General features: G+C 43.0%; 1 protein-coding gene across 6 annotated transcripts in view; it reads right to left on the bottom strand.

Moving 5' to 3' along the window:
* Nucleotides 1–22,989, bottom strand: part of PALM2AKAP2 (PALM2 and AKAP2 fusion) — a 528,965-nt gene that overhangs the window by 388,167 nt on the left and 117,809 nt on the right. For 5 of the 6 annotated variants that reach the window (XM_063594277.1, XM_034967951.4, XM_034967950.4 and 2 more), the window contains exon 2: nucleotides 977–1,022. In XM_063594277.1, coding sequence (XP_063450347.1) covers nucleotides 977–1,022 — 46 coding nt within the window. Of the gene's footprint in view, nucleotides 1–976; nucleotides 1,418–22,989 lie in introns of those variants that run through there. The other variant, XM_063594278.1, reaches the window with a different exon arrangement.

Here is a 22,989-nt window from a genome sequence, read left to right on the forward strand (position 1 = left end):
TATATGTGTTTCCAGAGAACTTCCGAACTGAAAAACACAAATGTATTTAGGTGGAAGAATGTCTGGAGATTCTTTTATGCCAATATGTTAACGGACCTTCTTTTTTAATTGTTACTATTTCATACGGCAGCAGTAATCATTCCCTCATCCTCGAAGGAAATATATAATCCAGCTGTGGTGGCTCCAGTAAAAATACCACATCTGTGGATCATTGGCAACACTGTGTTAAGATTGCTCAAATCTAGGCAGTCTCAGAGAGTTCTTTTTTAAACCCAAGATGCACATGGGTACACTTTTCTGAAAGTGCCTACGAACTTTGCCAAAACTGACTATTCCTTTGTAGGCTGAAAATAGGTTTTCCGATACTCCACACCATAAGAAGGAGGCTCTCATGGAATATTATAACCAGGACCCAGTTGTATGAAGTCCCCAGACCTCCAGGGTGGTGGCTTGCGCCAGTGCCCTTGTCAATATCAAACAGAGAAGGGAAAACTAACATTCCCGGTTTCTGGGAGGAGGTTCTACCGCGTGGCTGGCTGAGTCGCTGACTCCTGGTTTTCCACTTAACAGGAGGACAGCTTCCGCAGAGAGGATGGCAGCCACCGTTCAGGTCACCCTTCTCTTGGTTCTCCAGGCTATGAAGCCAACGTATGCCTGAGCATTCGGTCATAATATTCCTGGAGTCGTCCCCCCACCCCAAGCCTCTGTTTAGTTCTTCCCCAAAGCCCAGCAGCAAGCATCTTTTTTTAAAGCCAATCTTCCACATTCAAATCCTCAGTCCAAAGCGCGCCCTTGGGGGTCTCCATCTATAGACATAGAAAAGAAAAGGCAGCCTAGCTGAGCCCTGACAGAGTTTTAGCCCCTGGAACATATGACCTGCGGCTACTGTGCTGGCATGCCGCTTGCCCCGAAACCCTCGGGGGCCCCCTTCCACCCCAGACAATAGAGCAAGAAAATAAAATGAAAGTGGACTTACTGCTATGGCTTGCAGCCTTTCCTTGTGCAATTCCGCCTCTGCCATCCTGGAGAAGGGCACACAGGCAGGGGAAAGAGGAAAGAAAAAACACACGCTGTAGTCACCCAAGGAAACTGATGGGCACCCCGGGGGGCTTTGCTAGAACCCGGGAGAACGCCCAGGGACGGCTGGGGATCCGCTCCAGGGGCGGCGGGCAGAGCTGTGCGCACGGCGGGCTCGCCCGGGCTCAGCCTCTGGCCCCCGCCCTCCCGGCCGCCTGGCTGCGCCCCAGCGCCGCCGCTCACTGCATCTCCCGGTCGCCGCCGCCGCCGGCCGCGCCAGCCGAGGACGTGAGACGCGGGCAGCCGCCGGGAGGGCGCGCTAGCCCGGCGCTAGTTCTCCGCCCTGACGTGTCGGTGCCTCGCTCCGCCCCTGGAGTGTGATGGACCCGAGGCCGCGGCCCAGGGCGGCTCCGAGCGATCGCCGCTACGGGTCTCCAAGGCGCAGACGGAGGGCGCGCGAGCCAGTGGGCACCTGGGGCGCGGGCGCACGGCGAGCCGCTGGGGCGCACGGCTGGCGTGGCGCGCCCGCGTGGACACGCGCTTGCTGGGGCGGAGGCAGAGCGCAGTGGCGCCTCCACCGGGCAGATGCCAGTGGAGAGGGGCGTCTGACCGAATGTGGGACCCGAGCACGTGCTGTTACGTGGGGGCTGGGGCCACCGAGTGTTCAGGGCAACTTCTGGCTCAAGCCAGACGCTTGAGCTCCACGTGGGGACATTTACAATTTGGGAAGGGCTGCCTTGCCCAAGTGGCCCACATGCTTAAGATGACCAAGTTCTCAATATCAAGTCGGCCGAGGGTAGGGTATATCTCCAGAGAGGCCACCCTTCTGGTGAGGCGATATGTGGCCTTAAAAGAAGCCGAGAGTTTTTAGTCCTGGGTGCTAGACTAGATTTCACAATGTGTTAGCTGTGAAATCTCAGGCAACTCGCTTAATCACTCTGAACCTCAGTTTCCTCATCTGAAAAAAATGGAGGATCACATAGGTGTCATTAGAGACGAATGAGAGACAGTATGTAAAGGTGCTTTGTAAAGGGCATCACAGACATCTGCTCTTATTATCATTATCCTGTGACATTCTGGATTGAAATCCTTTCAGGGTCTTCTGTTCATTGCATCTGAAAGGAAAAGTAGGATCTACTCACTAAAATATTTCACCTATTCTTTACTAAAACAGGATACCATGTGGTACTAATGTGAGTCTTTTGTGACAGGTCCTGGACTGGATGTAAGAAGTGGATCAGGCCCAGTCCAAAAGGAGATCAATGCCAAAGACAAAAAAAATGCCTCTTCACATTGAGGCAGGACCTGCTAGAATTCCCAACATTCATATGCAAACGTTTCTTCATCAAATGAAATAAACACTGAAATAACTAATATGGCCTCTTTAGAGCCACAGGATTTAAAGGCATGTTAAAAGATATACACATCAGGCCGGATGCGGTGGCTCACACCTGTAATCCCAGCACTTTGGGAGGCCAAGGCGGGTGGATCACCTAAGGTCAGGAGTTCGAGACCAGCCTGGCCAACATGGTGAAGCCCCTTCTCTACTAAAAATACAAAAAATTAGCCGGGCGTGGTGGCAGGCACCTGTAATCCCAGCTACTTGGGAAGCCGAGGCAGGAGAATCACTGGAACCTGGGAGGCAGAGGTTGCAGTGAGCCGAGATCACACCATTGCACTCCAGCCTGGGCAACAAGAGTGAAACTCTGTCTCAAAAAAAAAAAAAAAAGCACATCAAATTTTCCCAAATCACCTGTTTCCTGAATAAATGCTTCCATTTCAACTAAATTGCCCTTTCAGTTTTCACAGAGGTTCACCTGTCACTGATGAACAATTACTCCTCTGACCAAAGATGGAAGCACTCACCAAAATCATTTACTGATGGATTGTTTTCCCATCTTTTTCATAACAAGTGTAGGTGGAGCTGATTGTTTAATAAATCCAAGCCAGTGCCAGATTCTACATCCCACTCCAATATATCAGAAACTTCTACTTTCTGGCTAAGCCCATCCTTTTCTTCAAATGCATCCTTTTTTCTTCATTTCCAGCACAAGCCCCAGCAGGACAAGTTATTTAAAGGGGGTTTGCTCACAAATAAACAAAGCTGTTATTGCTTCAGCAGAGTGATTGTAGAGAATACCAAGATGAGGAAAATGAGACCAGAGAGGTTGAAAGACTCAACAGTTATAGAGCTGAGATTTAAACTCAGATCACACTCACCAGAGCCCATGCTCCTAACCATTAAGCACCAGGCTTGGCCAATGATATGGAGATAGAAGCAGGCCCCAGGAATAAACAATTGAACCAGAAATGGTCCTTCTACTCCCAGCCATACGGATATTTAAAAGGTATGATTGAGCACAACAGTGTGAATGTACTTACTGTCATCAAACCATATGCTTAAAAGTGGTTGAAATGGTAAATTTTAAGTTTTGTATTTTTAACCGCAATAAATTTTTAAAAGGAGTGATGGAATGGGGAGATGGAGAAGGAAAAGGGCCTGGGCACCCTTTGGAAGTGATCAGTTGGAAATATCTGAACTCTGAATAGAAGAATTGGGGTTGGGGACACACATCCAAGTGTCATCTACTTTGCGGTTACAGCTAAAGAAATGAGAACAGCCAGGATGAGAAAACAGAGCAAGAAGAGGAGAGAGCCCAGCAAAGAAGACTGATAAAGCATCATCCGAGAAGTAGAAGGAAAAATCCAAAGGGATTTGCACCAAAAGCCACAAAGAAGGAAAGAGGTTTTCAACAGGGTCATATGCTTCTGAAAGGTCATGGGGGATGCAGATGAAGAAGAGACCCTTGGAGGGCTGTCAGGAAGCCATGAGTGACTTGTGTCCAGAAGATGAGCTTGGAAGCACTTACAAGAGGTGAGGAATGACTGCTACCAAGTGAATGTTGAAAATAAAACAAACAAAAATGGGGATGAGCGAGAGATCAGAGAAGCAACCATGAGTACAAACTGCTTCTTTCAGCTCTTCAGATGTGAAAGATGAAGGTGGAGAACAGGAACATAGCCCATGGGAAGCAGGGTCTAGTGGAAAGGGTTTTTAGGTCAGGCAAGACTTGGATGTTTGGGGGTCAAAGCAAATTAGACAACAGGGAAATTAGGCCAAAGACACAGTCAAAAAGGAAGGTGAATATTAGGCAAAGTCTCTAATTAGTCGAGAGGACATTCAGATGAGCATCACATTAGCCAGTTAGCCTTGGGAAGAAGGAATAACGAAGTAGGGAAGGAGGAAGAAATGGATAAAGACAAGAAGAAAGTTTGAGTTCAAGTCTCAGGAGAGAGGTTAAGTGAATTTGCATCAGATGGACTGGTTTTCCCAATTGAACAAAGAGTCATTGATTAAGACTGATGGCGTAGGGTTGGGGCTTCAGAAAAATAGAAATCGTTTGTAAAGAAACTGTGAAAGATGAGAAAGACTAAAACATGGTTCCTAACCAGAAATCTGCATCAGAATCTCCTGAAGACCTGTACAGAATTAAATTTCTACAGGGTGATGTGGGAGTTAGGGATGGGTTTAGAAGCTTTGTACTAATTGAATTTACTAGGAATAGACTAAAGACTCATGACCAATAGTGTGTACTTCCTAAGTGATTTTTAACTGCCCTGAGACCCACAATAAAAAATGCTTGTGTTTATTCAGTGTTGCGGATTATCAAAGCAGGTAAGACAAAAAGCCAAAGAAGAGAGGAAATTCAAAATGCTTCTGGCCAGGTAGGAAGTGTAACAGACTTGTTCATATACACATTTTTTTTTCCACTGGCTGGCCCATTTGTGAACTCCTTCCCATCTTTGGGGATTTCCCATATTACAAGCCATAGTGAGAGGCAGAGCCACATCCTGTGGTAGAAGCTGGGAGGTATCAGACACTTGTTCCCCAGATCCCCCTGAAGCCATGGTATGGCAGGCAATCTGGGCTCAGTCAGGCATGTGTGCCTGCCAAGAATTTTGGAGACTGAGCATTTTAGGGAATTCCTTCAGGCTATTAGTTCACCTTTGGTTGTACCCATTGCCCAAGCTTCCTTCTTTGGACGTTCCATCTCTCCTGTGAGCTATCTAATACAATTTCATTTCATTCTTTTTCTGCTGCTATCAGCCAGAATCTATTTCTGTTGCTTGGGACCAAGAACCCTAGGTGAAACAGGAAGGCACATGAAATGACTGCCTGATGGTTGGCCAAGGAGCAGAGGGAAAATCTTTTCTCCTCTTCCAGCACTTCTTTCAACTTTCTAAATTTTAGTATTTTAAAATCTTTGAACCCATTACAAACACAGGCATTTAAAACCCAAACTATGCTATTTATTTAATAAACATATTGTATAATTATTTTATATTAGATGTTTGGCCATGGCCTGGTATTAAGAAAAAAAATCATAGTCTAGTGCCACAATGATATTGGTGACTATTTGCCCTCCAAACATTTAAAATCTGGAAATATACATCACAATGATGCATAATGTATGTAACAAATCACTACTTCTTGCTGGGACATTAAATTGTGTTGCATAAGCACCATCTGTACGGTTTAGTGGTTTTTATGATAGATGCTTCATTGCAAAGCATTATACGAAAAGGATACAGAATGCTAGATATGCAAAATAGATGTTTTGTTAATAAAAATTTCAGAATCTATTTTAGAACATGAGTCCTTTGAGAATCACAAACGATCATAGCCAATTCCTTTGTGGGGAAAACAAGAGCTCTGTATACCGAAAGGGAAATGACTTGCCAAGGCCCGTTGTGTGAGTAAAAGTCAGTCTTGTTGAGCAAGAGCTATGAGTGTGACATTTCCCAGCAACCTGAAGCTTCCCTTGGACAAAAGTAATTTTGAAAGGAATGCCAGGATCCCCTCAAATGTTTATATTTGTGTTAGTTCTTTTTTGCCTGGGATCTTTTGAAAATAAATGGTCATTTAAAACATATGTGATAGCTGCACAGAATCAAAAGAAGGAGAACATTGCCTGTGGTCCTCTTGGCTCCTGTGGTTGTTAGCTCTTTAGGAAAGTTGATGGGATTTCAAGTATATGCTATTTTTCTCCATGGGATCCAAATGATAGATTCATTTAGGGAGTCCCCATGGAGCAAGAAGATAGAAAGAAGTCAGAAAACAGCACCATTGTGAAAAATAAACTAGGCTGAATGTTGCTTAAGGTATATAGTGGCTAAGGTCTTTACATAGCAGATTGAAAATGAGCAATTGGAAATCTGGCTAGAAATGAATATCAATATTTCACTGTGATGACTTCCTTTTCTCTTGGTTAGCTTTGGCAATGTCAGTTGATCAACATGAGTCCCTAGAGGAAACTGGGTAGATAAGGAGAGTGTACGGGAATCAATTAGAGCCGAATGGTTAGAGATCATTCTACATTTACTTTGTTGTGGTAGTATGGACAAATCACATAATAGATTAGAATGACAGTTTCCTTACATTAAGATGGAAATGAAAATATGTGATGTCCAGTCTCATTGGGTTGTCATATCTGATAAGTTTAAATACTGTGTTATTCAGATGTTGGTCCAGAGTGGTAGTCCTGTTAATGACAAAAGTTTTGAAAAGTAGGATTAGGAAGTAGGAGGTAGATATGACACAGAAAAGACAGGAACTCTGAAGACAAGTTGGAATCTCAGCCCTCTCACAGGGATGTTGTAATAAATAAGGATAACAGATGTAAAAGGCTTGTGATTGGCCATGGTAGGTGCTCTGGAAATGGTAATCTTGATCACTCAACCCAATCATTGCTTCATGAAAAATGCCATAGACCAACTTAAGTGAATGACTTCATTTTATCCACCCTTTTATGTAGGCTTTTTTTTTTTTTAAGGGGTGAGCTATCGGTATTCTTAACATTCCTCCCATTAGTCAGTACTTCTCATTTTCCATCTTTTAAACAAGAGGATTCTGCCCTATGTCATTCATTATCTAGAAACACCTTTACTAGACTCTGCTTTTAATGATTCTTAGACATCTACAGTCTTATCTTTTAGTGTGGGTCAATCTAACAATTATAAATAAGAAGGAATTTAAAAATTTAAGAGGAGATAGATTAAATCCTAGGAAAATATGGGAAGAACAGCTTAATTTTTGAGTATTAGGAAGAGAGCTACATGCCTACATATTGAAGGTGCTCTGTGGTAGAAACAATTCTAGGTTTGGCTATGAATTAGCTACAAACTAGAAAGTCTTTGGGAAGGCCAGGTTCTACTCCAGCCTGGTTATCTGACGCCAGTAGACACAGTCGGGTCATTGGTTTCTCAGAGAGCTTAGGGGCCAGTCTAGTTTACCTTAGCACAATGACCACGATGTGCTCCGTCAGCTTGGAATCCCTTTTGGTAGTGTGGCCATCAACACTTTCATTGTTAACCATGTTTCAATAATGCCGTGTACATTCTGCAAGTCAGCACTGCTGACAAGAGAGAAATTTCCTGCGGGGTTGGCAGTGGAGGGATGGTGGCCTGCCCACTAAATCCTGTCCACCCTGCTGGCTGGGGAATGAATAATGAAATTGGGAAAGCCTAGCTTCAGCTCCTACCACCTATGGATGCTGTGCCTGCCTGACACCTTTGGGAATGACAGAGGTCTCAACTGCCCCTTGCACACCCTCCATATATTGACTAAATGGATCCTGGACCCCTCTGAGCCTGTCTCACTGAGAAGTAGCTAGCCAGTCTCAAAAATTGCTCATTACTAATGTGTGACCCTCCCAGCCAGGGCCTCCCGGACAAACTGCCTTTCCCCAAAGCAGCTCATGGTAGAGTGGAATGAACATAAGACAAAGTATCAATCCTAGGTCCTAATCCTAACTCTGCCACTTACTGTGTGACTTCGTACAAGTCACTTGCCTGCTCTGAACTGAGGTTCTCTATTTGTAAAATGGGAATAGGTTTTCCATCTGTAAACTGGGAACAGGGATAGCTAACTAGCCCCATTAGATTCTTGTAAGTTTAAAGTTCGTGAATGAGAAAGTGCTCTGAGAACTACAAATGCTGTGAGAGTGAAGAACTACAGTGAAATAAAATACTTCAAAAGTAGGGCTTAGGGACATGCTGACTGGTTGGTGGGAAGATGTTTAGAAGGTGTTGCAGGCCAGGTGCAGTGACTCATACCCACAATCCCAGCACTTTGGGAGGCTGAAGTGGGAGGATAGCTTGAGGCCAGGAGTTCAAGACCAGCCTGGGCAACATAGTGAGACCCTACCTCTACAAAAAAAAATTTAAATTAGCCAGGTGTGGCAGCATATGGTTGTAGTCCCACCTACTCAGGAGGCTGAGGCAGGAGGATCATTTAAACCCAGGAGGTCGAGGCTGCAGTGAATCATGATCGTGCCACCTACTCAGGAGGCTGAGGCAGGAGGATCATTTAAACCCAGGAGGTCGAGGCTGCAGTGAATCATGATCGTGCCACTGCACTCCAACCTGGATGAGAGAATGAGAACCCCATATCAAAAAAAAAAAGACTTTGCAACATTCTTTTTTTTTTGAGATGGAGTCTTGCTCTGTCACCCAGACTGGAGTGCAGTGGCACGATCTTGGCTCACTGCAAGCTCTGCCTTCCAGGTTCACGCCATTCTCTGGCCTCAGCCTCCCAAGTAGCTGGGACTACAGGCGCCCGCCACCACACCTGGCTAATTTTTTGTCTTTTTAGTAGAGATGGGGTTTCACCATGTTAGCCAGGATGGTCTCCATCTCCTGACCTCGTGATCCGCCCGCTTCGGCCTCCCAAAGTGCTGGGATTACAGGCATGAACCACTACACCCGGCCCGACCTTGCAACATTCTATAGCCACTGTAGACTCAGTGCACCGGGAGAAAAGGTTGTGCTAACACATAAGATAAAATATGCTTTCAAGTTTTTGGAAGGGTTTCTAAGATGATCAAGCCAGTAAATGAAAATGCCAGCACCACCTGGGGCTCTCATTCACTCCTTGATGTTTCTCAGTCACTCCAGTGATTTCCCCTTCATGGGGTCTGAAGACCAACAGCCCCACATTCTGATCTACATATCTAATTAGCTTAAATACATGCAGAAAAGAGTGTAGCAGTCAGAGGATGAGATGGGAGAAACAGAGATAAGCAGAAGAGAAGGAAACAGAAAAACTTGGATCTTTTGTCAGTTGTGTGTGTGTGCCAAACCTATATTTGAATGCTGTTTGGTCTGTGTTTACTTTAATGTGTTCTTCTTTCTGCATTCATTCAGAGCTAAATTTATCCCACTAGAGGAGAAGGCATACTTGGGGAGGTGGGGGTGGAAAAAGAACAGACACAAAGGCGGCTGCTTGACTGGGAGCCAGGAGCCTTGTGGAGTTCCCTGGAAGAAGACGGTGGGAGCCAGCACATGGAAGGTAGCCACTCCAGAGGCTCTGTGAGGACTCTGTGCAGACTTCACAAGGGAAGGTGTTTCCACAGGAGCCTCTGCGCCCTTCGCTTTTGAGAAGGAAGTGACCAGGAACAAGACTTTAGAACTTGTAAATTAGAAAAAGCAGTTCTATAACTCCCATGAGCTCCCAAATCTGGCCCAACCCTTCAGGAAATGAAGACTCAGCAGCTCTCTGGCCTCCCCAAGGAAAACAGTGTCTGTCCCCACGGAACGAAGAAGGGCAGCTGGCAGGGCCACTTCTGCTGCAAAGGTGATCTTGCTTTCTATTGGAGGGTCATGCCAGTTGTTTATCTGCTGTGGTAATGCCTCTGGGGTGGGAGGGGAGGAGAGGGAGGTTGTTGCATTCCACCTTCTGGGTCGGATTAAGTATTGTGCCCCTAAAACTGGAGGTAGGATCATTAATGCTCCCTGGGCTGCGACCCAGGTGCCTCCTGTTGGTCCTTCATGATTTTCTTTCTTCCCACTCAGTTATCATCTTTCCTCCTCTAATGCCTTACTTCTCACTCCCCCAGAGTGAGCCCTTCTTACACTATTTTCTGTCAGTGGACAAGTCATTGAAATTGAGATAGCTTTTCCTGCGATCAGAGAGTTCTCTGTTAGAATTGAAGACCTTTCTGTAGAACAGGTAGTCAATTTCCATCTGGGACTCTGTCCTTCATTATGAAACTTCCCTTCATTGATTTGGGGGAAGGGAGATTTCTAGGATTCTGGGATGGTTCTCCTTTGTTTTAGGCTCAGATAAGTCACCACAGCATCTTGCCAGAGTTTTACCCTGTATTTGGTGTCTAGTACCCTCCACTCCTCCCCAGAGAACTTGACACCTTCTTCATCTGTTCGTCCTATTCCAAATTTGGTGCTTTCTCATACCATGAGCTATGCTTGGAATGCAGCTCCCCCTCCTTCTTCTAACTTTCCAAGTCCCTTCTTGTTAACTTCACAGAGTTCCAGAAATCCCACCCCCTCTGGGTATGCTTGTCAGTCCCTTTGGGAAGGAAAAGTGGTTATCCCTCCTAATTCCAAACATAGCATGACTTGCAAATTGAATGCTCAACTTGTCACTCTTTCAGTTAATTCTAAAAATTATAAAGTCACAGCCTCGAAGGAGCTCTTGTCAGATTAATTGGTGTCCCATAAGCCACCATGATCATTGTTTGCATGTGATGAAGCTACTTAAGTTGGGAGGAAGCATATATTGGACAAACCTGACCTTATCTTCCAGTTCTTACCAATTAATGACCTTGAGAATTTTACTTGACTTCTCTGAGTTTAAGCTATGCTGTCTGTAAAATGGGAAAGACAATAGTATTCATTTCATAAGATTATTGTGACAAACAAATGAGATAATGTATACAAAGCTCCTGGCATATTGCAGATGCTCAATGAATTCTATTTTCTAATTATGAGCATAATCTTATCTGTTGACACCTGTATCCTTCTGGATGTTGACACCTATATCCTTCTAGATGTGTTTCTACATGCCTGTGTTCCAGTAAAAACTCCTGAGTGGCATGTTCAGCCCAGCACCAGTTGTGCCCAAGTGTACCCAAGATGGCCCTTCAGACTAGACCAGCATTTGCTCATGAATGTTCTTGACTGGTTGCTAACCTGGTCATTGCCTCTTACCTGTAAAATTTGCAATCCAAGGTCTTTTGATGCTGTACAAACCTTTTGTAACATTTTGACTATGCCAAATTCTGCATTTATTATCAGAGGTGGGAGACAAAAGTACAAAGTGTTCTACTGTGTGGTTTTTGGTACCATCCAGAACAGTGATTCTATGCTTTAGGGGAGAAGAGTTCACAGAATCCTTTCGAGAATCTGGTAAGAACTATAGACTCCTTCTCAGAGCAGTGCACATGCATACAGCATTTTATGTATAGTTTCTGGGGTATCAGGAATTCCTTGAATTCTTCCAAGGACATTCTTAGAAGACTCATGGACTCCTGGTTAAAAAAAAAAAAAATCTGCTCTGGGTCTTAGAATATCAGAGCAACTGAGAGGAACAAGAGAAAGTGGGTTTATCTTCAAGACCCAGAAGCTCCTTTTGGGTATGAATGGAAGAGCACAAGAAGTCTGGCCAACTCCAACCCAGCCCAAGAGCTCCTCTGACCTAGCCAACCATTGGCTGTCTGAGCTCTGAGAGCTGCCCTTCTCTAGTTCTTTTCACTGTTGATGGCACAGAAAAGGCACAAATGCCAAGGAATCCCCTCTCTGGGCTTGGGTTGCTGCCACTGTCTTTCTCCCAACCAAAGCTTCCTCTGACTCCATGTCTACCCAGTCTTTAGTTCTTCTAGGGAGAACAGCCTTCACCCGATCTCCCCAAGAAGGTACCTCCTTTGCATCTACATACAGTAGTTATCCTTCCAATCTATTCTTGCCTCCCAGGATAAGCTTGAAAGTGCTTTCTATTCTAGGTGGAAACAAAAACAAAAATAGATTTCAGGACCCCAAGTTGAAAATTCATTTAAATAAAACATAGCACTATGTTGAAACAGAATAAGAAAACGGTTTGTCCACATCACCCTCAAACAGTGTTAGGTCCATCTCATCAGGCACCTTCACAAATATCCTCCAATATTAAAAACCCACTTTCCAAAAGCCTGCCTGGCTTTTCCCCCCAACCACTGTTGGGTGAAGTCATTTTACTTCCAGTTTGGAAGTTCTAGCCAGAATCTGAGCTTAGTCCAAAACTATTGGACTCTGTGGCTTCCAAGGAAAACAGTCTGTCGCTGATTTAAAGACACTGTTAGGTTGGTGCAAGCCAAAACAAATGGAGCAGGCTTTTCATTAATAAGGAGGAAGCAGCCCTTCCAAGGTGGTGACTTAATAAAGCAAGTGACACATGGGCATCAGGTTTCAAACCCCAGCACCAGACAGACTCAAGATTTCACACTTGCCCTCTGAGCCAATAAAACCCTAAACTTGATAATCCCACTATTTAAAAACATTGTAACACCCCCAGCCCACAGAGAAAACGTTTATCTGCTAAGAATATGACCATTGGTGGGGAAAAAAATGTGCATAGGTACACTTTTGCCATTTTACTTTCGTAGGAGTAAAAAACTAGTATTTTTATGGGTTCTTATAAGGCAGAAACAAACTAATGCGAGTAAAAACTACTATTTTTATGGGTTCTGATAAGGCAGAAACAAACTAACGCAAGTAAAAACTTGAAAGTTTCCAACAGTCTTTTTAAATTATATAAAAGTATGAATAGAAGACTGGAGAGGATAGTCTTGAACTTAAGTTGTTTTTATATTTATTTATTATAAATAGAGATAGGGTCTCACTATGTTGCCCAGGCTGGTCTCAAACTCTTAGGTGCAAGCAATCCTCCCACCTTGGCCTCCTGAAGTGCTAGGATTATAGGCATGAGTCACCTTGCCTGGTCTATTTTTAAATTTAATACACACTTACATGGTGCTGACTATATTACTGAATTCATTCAAAGTGCTTTACATATATTAACTAATGTAAACCTCATATCAGCCTATGAGAGTAGCACTATTATTATCCGAATTTTACAGATGAGGTAACTGAGGCACAGAGTGCTTCCAGTCACACAGCTTCTAAGTGGCAGATGTAATAATATCAGGTGATGAGCTTACTGTTTGTAGTACGTGACTGTGTGGAACTATTTAAGTATCAGGAACATTTAGCAGTATTATTTTAAAAATTGCATATTTCAAAAGAGCTAAAAGAGAGAACTTGAAATGTTCCCAACACATAAAAATCATAAAAGCTTGAGGTGCTGGATACCTCACATACCCTAATTTAATCATTACATATTTTATGCATGTAACAAAATATCACATAAATCCCATACATATGTACAAACATTATGTATCAATAAAAAATTTAAGAATAAAAAATATGCATTTGAAAGAGGCAAAAGGGATACTTTTTTTTTAAGTACTTGGACTGTCATCCTAAGGAATAAGGCCTCAGATAACAAACATTAAAAGGACAATCAACTGAGCTGACTCCCCCATCCTTCCTTCCTTCTTTCCTTCCTTCCTTTTTTCTCCTGCCTGCCTGCTTTACTCCCTCCTGATCTCCTACTTTCCTTCCTCCTTCCTTCTTTCCTTCCATTTCTTTCTCTTTCTTTCCTTCCTTTCTTCTTACCTTTCTTCCTGCCTGTCTTCCCTCCCTTCCTCCTTCCTTCACTCTTTTTCTTTCCTTCCTTCCTTTCTTCCTACCTACCTGCCTTTGCTCCCTCCTTCCTTCCTTCCTTCCTTTCTCCTTCCTTCTTTTCTCCCTCTCTCCCTCTTTTCCTTCCATCCCACCTTCCCTCCTTCCATCCTGCTAAATGTATTAGCCCACGCTTTGAACCAGGCATTGTCCCATGTGCTAGAGATCAGCTGCCTTTTTTCCACCTAGAATCCAGGGAAGGGAGAGAGACATTAAGAGTAGAGAAGTGCACACTGTAACTTAGGAATGCTCTGAGGCAAGCCAACACTAAGGGGAGAGAGTGGCATGGGGGTGATGGTTTAGGTATGGGAGGAGGAAGTGACAATCAGACAGCCCCGAATGAAGCCAGCGATGGAGTCATGTCAGGGCAGAGGGAGCGAGGGGAGGGGTTCAGGGAGAGGAGGCCAGAGGGTGGCCCCACCAGATCTCGGCCTTGGGAGAGGTTAAGCAAACTGCAAAGTAATGTATTTACATTTTAAAAGGTCACTCCAGCTGCCAGGGATGAGGCAGGGAAGAAGATGTAAGCAGGGAAACCAGCAAGATCCTGCAGGATTCATGTGAGAGACCTGCAAACTGGTGTGGTAGGGGTAGACGGGGCAACAGCCCCCAAAGATGCCCACGCCCTAATCCCTGGAACCTGTGAATGCATCATCTCCAATGGCAAAAGGGACTCCAAGGAAGTGGTATTAGGGTGGGCACAGGCCGGTGGGGCGGCCCTGATGGAACTAATGTTTGGACAAAGCCAGGAGACCTTCACTCTGGGGTTGGAGGGAGCAGTAGGAGGGGACAAAAATCCAAAGTCAGCTGAGGAGGGGCCAGAACACATGAGCAAGGGGAACATGGACCCCTAGGGTTCCAATCACAGCTTTGAAGCTTACAAGGTGAGTTTAAACTTGAGAAAATCACTGCATTTCTCTCATATCAGCTCTCTCAATCAGAAAATGAAATTAATAGTGCCTAACTCATATCGGTGTTTTGAGGGTAAAAGTAGATAATCCATGTAAATCCCCAGGCACAGTGCCTGGCAGGTACTAAGCACTCTCATAAATGCCAGTCAGCAGCATTCTCACAAATGGAGTCGGGGACAGTGGCTAACAGCACTGGCACTGCAAGGCTCTGGGTTCCAATGTCAGCTCCATATTTATTGGCATGGGGGAGCCCTGGGCAAGGTACTTAACCTCTCTGTGCCTCAATTTTATCCTGGGTAAACTGAGGACAATAATATCTACATTATGGGGTTCATGAGAAGATCTGTGTTGGCTTTTATTATTCTGCTGATGAGGATGATAAATAATGCACAGATTCTTTATGAAATGAAAACCTAGAGGGTAGATTTACTACATCAGAGTCTTTGTAATCCGCTATTTAAATGACTCACTATTTCTGCCTTATCAACATGCAGCAAAAGGATGATGAGGCTAACATGAAATCCATGCACAATAAATAAAGATGCTGTCAGCTTTGCCTTAAGGGTGATTTCACAATGCTGTGAACTCTATGATGCACAACCAGGCAGTGAAGGCCTTGCTTTGAGGAAATCACAATGAGTCTGCAAGAAGATGCAGAGCCAACCTTTGAGAATTAATAGCCTATGCCTGTCAGTCATTCCCATTTTAATCTTCTACCCCTCCCTTGCCCAGTCTAGCTGTGGGCCTCTGAGTCCCTACACCTGAACCACATTTAGGGTCAGGGACCTTGGCATTTAATGATGTTTGGAAAACACTCAAATCATTTGTGCCAAAAACAGGGGTGACAATACTATTCCCACTGGGCAGGGTCATTGACTCGGCAGTTTGACCTACACAAGTGGCCCTTTTATGGGCAAAACGTTGACCCTGAGCTCCACAATCTAAAGAGCTAAGTGCTCAGTGCGTAGCATGTCCTTAAGTGCTTTCCGAAAGGACTCCCCAGACAGTAGGGAAGGTAATGCATGTACACTTGACATATCTTATCAGAGAAGCCCAAGACAGCCTGCCTGCCTCTCCTCCCTGGGACATTAGTGAGGAGCTGGGGGAATTCCAGAAGGAAGGCATGTGACACTCTGCATATGACAGGCCTGGGTATAACCAGGAACCATGTGGCCTCCATCACAATTGGTCACTGGGTTGATACCAAGTCCCCGACCATGTTGTGCATTGCATCTCAGGCTCAGGAAGTTTTACTCATCCCCTAAAACCTGATGCCTCATACTGTGGTCTGTGACAGCAGCAGCAGCATTACCTGGAGCTTGTTTGAAATGCAGATTATCAACACCCTGAGACCTTCTGAATCAGAATCTGCATTTTTTACAAACTGCCCTAGTGATCTGTGCACAATTCAAGTTTGAGAAGCACAGATCAAGACTGGGTCTCAACTGTGACTGCACATCAGACTTTTAAAGGCGGGTTGCTCTAAAATTATAACCTTACCCAATGCCCACTCCAGACTAACTATATCAGGATCTATTTGTAAATTTCTCAGGTGATTTTACTATGCAGCCACTATTAAAAACCACAGATGTCATTGATGATGATGATGATGATGATCATGATGATGGTGATGATGATGGTGATGAAGATGGCAATGATTGCAGGTAACATTACTGAGCACTTACATGTGCTGAACTCTTCTTACTAGTATTTAACTCATCACAATTCTGTGAAGAAGTACTAGCATTGTCTCCACTTAAGAGATGAAAAATTAAGGAACTGCCTAAGGTCATATAGCACAGATGTGGCAGAGCCAGAATTTGCAATTTTAACCTCTTCACAAATCACTGAGCCTGCCTCAGACTGACTTCATCAGAATCTCTGGGGATGGAGCTTAGGTGTCCACATTTTAAACTTATGGACCAGGTAAATCTAATTCATACTAAAGTGTAAGATGCGAGAACCACGTTTTATCCACTCCCAAAGGGGCTTATTTTAAGGCTTTAGACATTAAAAAGAATCAGAGCTATAATGAGTTTGCTCAGCAGTTACTTTTGGCATCATCTATGGGGCAGTTCAGATACATGGATGTTCATTATTTATATGACAAAGATATGGATCCTGAGTATCCATATTCTTTCCTCACTAATAACTGCTCAGGTCTTCTCATCACAGATGGTCCTAGCTTTAGTCCAGGTTTCACCTTGTAGTTCCAAATGATTCCTGACTCAGAGTTTTCTTTTCTTTTTTTAAAAAATATTCATCCCTTTATCCGTTCATTCATCTACCCATGCATCCATCTATCCATCCATCCCATCCCATCCATCCATCTGTCCATCCATCCATTCATCCATCCATCCACCAGTCATTCATCATTCAACACCTTCCACTACTGCACTGGCATCGGTGAGGCAGAGTTGAATAAGGTGCAACTCTCAAGGGGCAACAGAAACATTAACAGATCTTTGGGAATCAGTTGATACAGTTTGATGACAGGGGTGAGCTCAAGAATCAGTAAGGATAAGGAGGCAGTTCTTGGGATCTAGGGGAACTGCCAGAGAAGGGTCCAGGAAGGCATCTCAGAGGAGATGAAATAAGAACTGAATTTCAAGGATGCATAGGCTCTCAATGGGGGCTAGGGGGGAGGTAGTATATAGGCAGAGAGAACAAGCTGTGCAAAGGCCAGGAGGTGTAAAAGAGCGCAGTGTGTTTAGAGTTCTGGGAGACACCCTGTTTTGGAGAAGGATGTACAAGATGGAGGGGGGTGGGAGATGGCCCTGGGGAGATGAGATAAGCTCCAGGTTGGGTCTAGTTCAGCATGTCAGATGTTCCCCTGCAGGTGACAAGGAGCCACTTGAGGGTGTAAAAGAGGAAGATGTTTTGGAAAGCTCACTGGGGATACTTTACTGAGAATGGATTGCTGTGTGAAGACTGCAGGCAAGGAGACTATTATAAGAGTATAGTCAAGAGACAATAGGAGCCTGAATTGAAAGTAATAATTATGATGACTGTACCTGGGTGAATAGTGGCTGTCCAAAAGATCTGTCCAAGTCCTACCCCTTGTACTTGTGAATGTGACTTCACTTAGAGTCTTTGCAGAAGTAATTTAGTTAAGGATATTGAGATAAATCATCCTGAATTTAAGGTGGGACCTAAACCCAATAACCAATGTCTTCATAAGAGAAAGAGATTTAAGACACACACACACCCAGAGGGGAAGGCCACATGGAGACAGAGGCAGAGATTGGAGCAATGTGTCCATGAGCCAAGGAACTCCACCTACTTCCCTCCCACCCCACATTGAGGGCCTATGCATCTCTGAAATTCCAGCAGCTGCCAGAAGCTAGGAGAGAAGCAAGGACAGATTCTTCCTTAGAGCCTCCAGAAGGAACCAACCCTGCTGACACCTTGATTTCAGACTTCCCACTCCCAGAACTATGAGAGAGTGAATTTCTCTTGTTTTAAGCCACCCAGTGAGTGGTCATGTCTTACAGCATCCCTAGGAAACTAACATAGCTAAGAAACTAATATTAAGTACCCTGTGAATGCTTCACAGGTGTCAATTCATTTGGTACCCCAAACAATTCCTAAACTGGATATGGTAGTATCATTCCCATCTTTCAGATGAAGAAACTGAGGCACAGAGAAGTTAGGTATTTGACCTAGGGTTGCAAAGCAAGTAGGAGGCAGGGCAGTGTCTTACCTACCGACAGTCTGGTAGTATAGCCCGTGGTCTCAGCTCTATGGAGATGGAGAGAAAAGGGCAGATTTGAGGAGGCGGGGAGGATGAATAGGGCCTGGCAATGGAGGGTGGGCAGGAGGAGGCCAGCCTTCCGGGTTTCAGGCTTTTGTGGTCCCTCCGCCCTCTGAGTTTCCTTCAGCTTCTGTTTTTCATGCCACAGTGACCCCCGGGATATGTTAACCTGTCCAACTCTCTAGCCCTGCTTTTGGGACCTGCTTCTCAAGGAGTCCTTTGCTCTCTCCACTTATATCCTTGAAAGGGCTCTACCCTTATTGACTCCCTGAAAGTGCTGCCCTCTGGTCTCTCTTGGCTTCTCTGTCCACATAGGCACGTGCCTGGCTCTGATCATGTGGCCAGCTCTGGCCACATGGTCTTAACATCTTTGAGCTCTTTCCTGACCCTAAAATCCTAATGTTTACTCTGGTTTCTGTTCTCAGCATTCCCATCTCTTTCCTCCCCTCCACCCCCTGGAGAATGGGAAGGAGGGGCATTGAGATAAAAGGAGGGTAGGAAAGCCATGTCTGCCAAGGCAAAAAGTCACTTGTCTATGTCATTCTCCTATTTTCCTTTTTAAAATTTCCCATTATCTCAGCTCCAAGGCAAGAGACTTCTTAAAAGTATATAAAAGTAGCTTTTGCCCCTTTATAATAACTTAGGGTTTTTTTCCTGCCTCACAGTGAGTGACTTACATTGGCCTGGGTTGCAATGACAAAGCACAAAGGCTGCTGTATTAATGCCACTTCCATGTGGACATTGCCATTTCAAGACATTGCCAGCTCCGATAATCCCTTCTGTGGGTCTGGGGTGGCAATTCAGTGAGGATAATCGATCAATTAATTTAAAGGTGAATATCTATACTGCCGTATACATCTAGATTAATAAAGACTTTTCTTATACTCTAGGATGGAATTTCATTGGAAAGTTCCAGGGTGTTAAATAGACAAATATTTAAATTAAAAGTGGAAACTTAGACCTAGAATCCAGGTGTCACTAGTCTTCCACTGATCAAAGTTTATTGCCAAAAGAGGAGCCATTTTGGAGACATAATTATGTAAAAAGAAAATGAGAAATTCAAAAGATCAAAAACTTCCCAGGGACCTAAAACATTTTGAAGACCTCTTTGGGAACTACATAGGTTTATATGACACAATACCATTAAAAAAAAAATTCTGTCCTTCTAGATCCTTGAGGAATCGCCACACTGTCTTCCACAATGGTTGAATTAATTTACACTCCCACCAACAGTGTAAAAGCATTCCTATTTTTCCACAGCCTCTCCAGCATCTGTTGTTTCCTGACTTTTTAATGATTGCCATTCTAACTGGCATGAGATGGTATCTCATTGTGGTTTTGACTCGCATTTCTCTAATGACCAGTGATGATGAGCTTTTTTTCATATGTTTGTTGACAGCATAAATGTCTTCTATCTCATTACTGGGTATATACCCAAAGGATTATAAATCATTTTCCTATAAAGATACATGCACATGTATGTTTATTGCAGCACTATTTACAATAGCAAAGACTTGGAACCAACAAAAATGCCCATCAATGATAGACTGGATAAAGAAAATGTGGCACATATACACCATGGAATACTATGCAGCCATAAAAAAGAATGAGTTCATGTCCTTTGCAGGGATATGGATGAAACTGGAAACCATCATTCTCAGCAAACTAATACAGGAACAGAAAACCAAACACGGCATGTTCCACTCATAAGTGGGAGTTGAACAATGAGAACACGTGGACACACAGAGGTGAACATCACACACCAGGGCCTGTTGGGGGTGGGGGACAAGGGGAGGGAGAGTATTAGGACAAATACCTAATGTATGCAGGGCTTAAAACCTAGATGATGGGTTGATGGGTGCAGCAAACCACCATGGCACATGTACACCTGTGTAACAAACCTGCACATTCTGCACATGTATCCCAGAACTTAAAGTAAAATTGAAAAAAAAATTCTATCCTTGTTTTCAGACATCACAACAATCCACAAAGTGATAGATATTGTTATAATTCCTGACCTATTCATCTGCTTTCAAACATTCAGATTGGTTTTAGGAAAGCAATAATATTATTTTGGAAGGAATTTTCCACATACCCTGTTGGTTTGTCAGCATCTTAAAATGCCATAAGATTAGATTTTCTTTTCATTTTAAAACCATTTTATGTATAGCCTGTTTTTCATTCAAATAGATCGCTTTATGTTTGATCATTACTCCACTGGTCTAGATGAAGAACATAAGAAATGATTAGCTGAAGGTTACCTCTGGAGTGGTCCTTAATGAACATAAACCATATTCTTTATTCAAATGACAGACAATCCAAAAGGTGGTATTCAGTCACACGCCTTCAATGCATGTGTTGGGATAATGTGCCCTGACACAAAGTTACAGGAATTGAGAAATCATTTGTGTTTTACTTTGAGTAAAAAAGGAAACTTTAAAAAATGAGGAAAAAAATGCAACAGTTGAAAAAAACTCCCAGTGAGCTCTTGGGGAGGAAAATTGAGTGCATTTGTACTCTAAGGATCTGAAGGACAGACACTTGTTTCGTGAGTTCATTTAACAATATTTAATGAACACCTCTTATACAGTGGGCTAACACAGTGCTAGTTTCCGGGTTTACAATGGTGAGTGAAAGCGAGAAGCTCTTCCTTCCAGAGCTGACAGCTCTTCTCGTTAACTCTCTCTTACTAGAATTTGGGGAAGAGGAAGCCTGAAGGAGTCCACAAAACAATGTCCTTCAAATCAGAGTTTATTCAATGCTGATTTTTCATTTTTCTATGGTTCTGTTTGGGGACAAGTCAGTCAAATAACTTGAACCTCAGCGTCCTCATCTGCAGAATGGGAATAATAACAGTTTGTAAAGTTATCGTGAAGATGACACAAAATGCTGGAGACGTTGGACGTGCTCTATAGAAAATAATTTCTAAACAATAAAGAATATTATAATAAACATTAAACTTTCCTTCTGTGTTTTTCTCAATTTCTGTTCTCCCTCCCTTTTCCTCTTTGTTCCTTCCTTTTGACCACTGCCTAACTACTGGCATGATTTTGGTGAGCAAGTCTGCTTAACCTAAATTCCACAAAGCAATGAGTAAATTATTTCCCATGTTTAATTTTAAAGTACTGCGGTTTAGAGTAAAAATAGACACAAAATGCTACAGAATGCATGATTCTTTTCATACAACATTCTGGAATAGGCAAAACTATAGGGGCAAAAATCGAATCAGTGATCAATAGGGGCTGAGGGTGAAGAGGGTGGCTTGACAACAGAAGTACCAAGAGAACACTGTGGTGACGGAAATGTTCTGTATCTTCATTTTGGAGGTAATTATATGCATGTATACATTTGTCAAAACACGTTGAACTGTACATTTGAAAAGAGTGAATTTTACCATATATAAATTACACCACAATAACCTTACTTCAAAAAAGAATACTTTGCCTTGGGACTTTTGAGCCTTTCATTAGGAAAAATCTATGATCAGTATAGGAAATTGGCAGTGCTCCTGGAAATACTCATGTACATAACTAACTATAATAAAAGACAGACATTGATAATTTCCCTAAGAGAGGTACAAAGTTCTCTGGGAATTCAGAGGCAAGAGAAACAACATCCATCCAGAGAAACCAAGAAATATTTCATGGAGGAGGATGCATTTAAAATGGGCCTAAAAGATTACAATTAATCACTGGTTGGTTTTTGTTGTTGTTGCTGTTGTTGTTGTTGTTTGTTTGTTTGCTTCTCTACTGTCACCAATATCTTAGATTCTAGCACCTGTTTATAAATTGCTTGCAAAACTTGTTACAGGTTTGATTATTTTTCTAATTCTAAAAGGTCTTATATTATGATGGATGCATTTGCTGGAGACTAAATGATTCACACTGTCTTGCACCTTAAAGAATCACCGTTTTGATGCTATGTTTTCTGAGTTTGTGGTGATTCTGGAATTGATTAATTTTTACATGTACACTTACAAAACATTCTACCATTCTATGAAATGAAGAAATGTGCAATGAAGAAATGAGGATACAGCACATCTAAGTGTAAGAGGCTGGGAATGGGGTTCCAAAAATCTGGGTTCTATAATGCATAAATGACTCCATACATCAAGAACAAAAAGATTCACACCCCAAAAGAAGAGAAGGGAAAACTATACCAACAGACAGGTCAGGAGAGAAAATACACTGGCTCTCAAACTATGAAAAGATGTTCTATTTCAATATAACTAGTGAAAAAGTTACTTCTCTTTCTATTAATTAGTAAGCAAAAAGACCAATAGCTCAGTTTTTTAAGAAAATGAGCAAAGGAACGAAATAGCTCACAGAATAGAAAATACAAATAGCTTGAAACACAAGAAAAGATGCTTAAACATACTCATAATAAGAGAAAGGCAAATGAAAGCTGCACTATCTCACATTATACCCCACAAATAGGTACAACTATCATGAGTCAATTAAAAACAAATGAACAAAAGAGCCAACATGAGACTCAAATTGTAGGAAAGAATAGAGGAAGGGCAGAATCTGATCCCCACCCTTTTACTTTATCTTTCTAAATCTTTAAATGAGAATACATGTTAAAGCTGGGAGAAGCTGAGATTTCATTAAACAGCAAATGTACACAGTGGATGATTAGGTCACTTATAGAAATAAACTACCACTTCTTTGCACATCTGAATAGGACTGTGAGAAAATTTCCAATTCCACTGCAAAAAAAAATACAAATACATTA

This window comes from Pan paniscus, chromosome 11, assembly GCF_029289425.2.
Source record: "Pan paniscus chromosome 11, NHGRI_mPanPan1-v2.0_pri, whole genome shotgun sequence".
Lineage (NCBI taxonomy): Eukaryota > Metazoa > Chordata > Mammalia > Primates > Hominidae > Pan > Pan paniscus.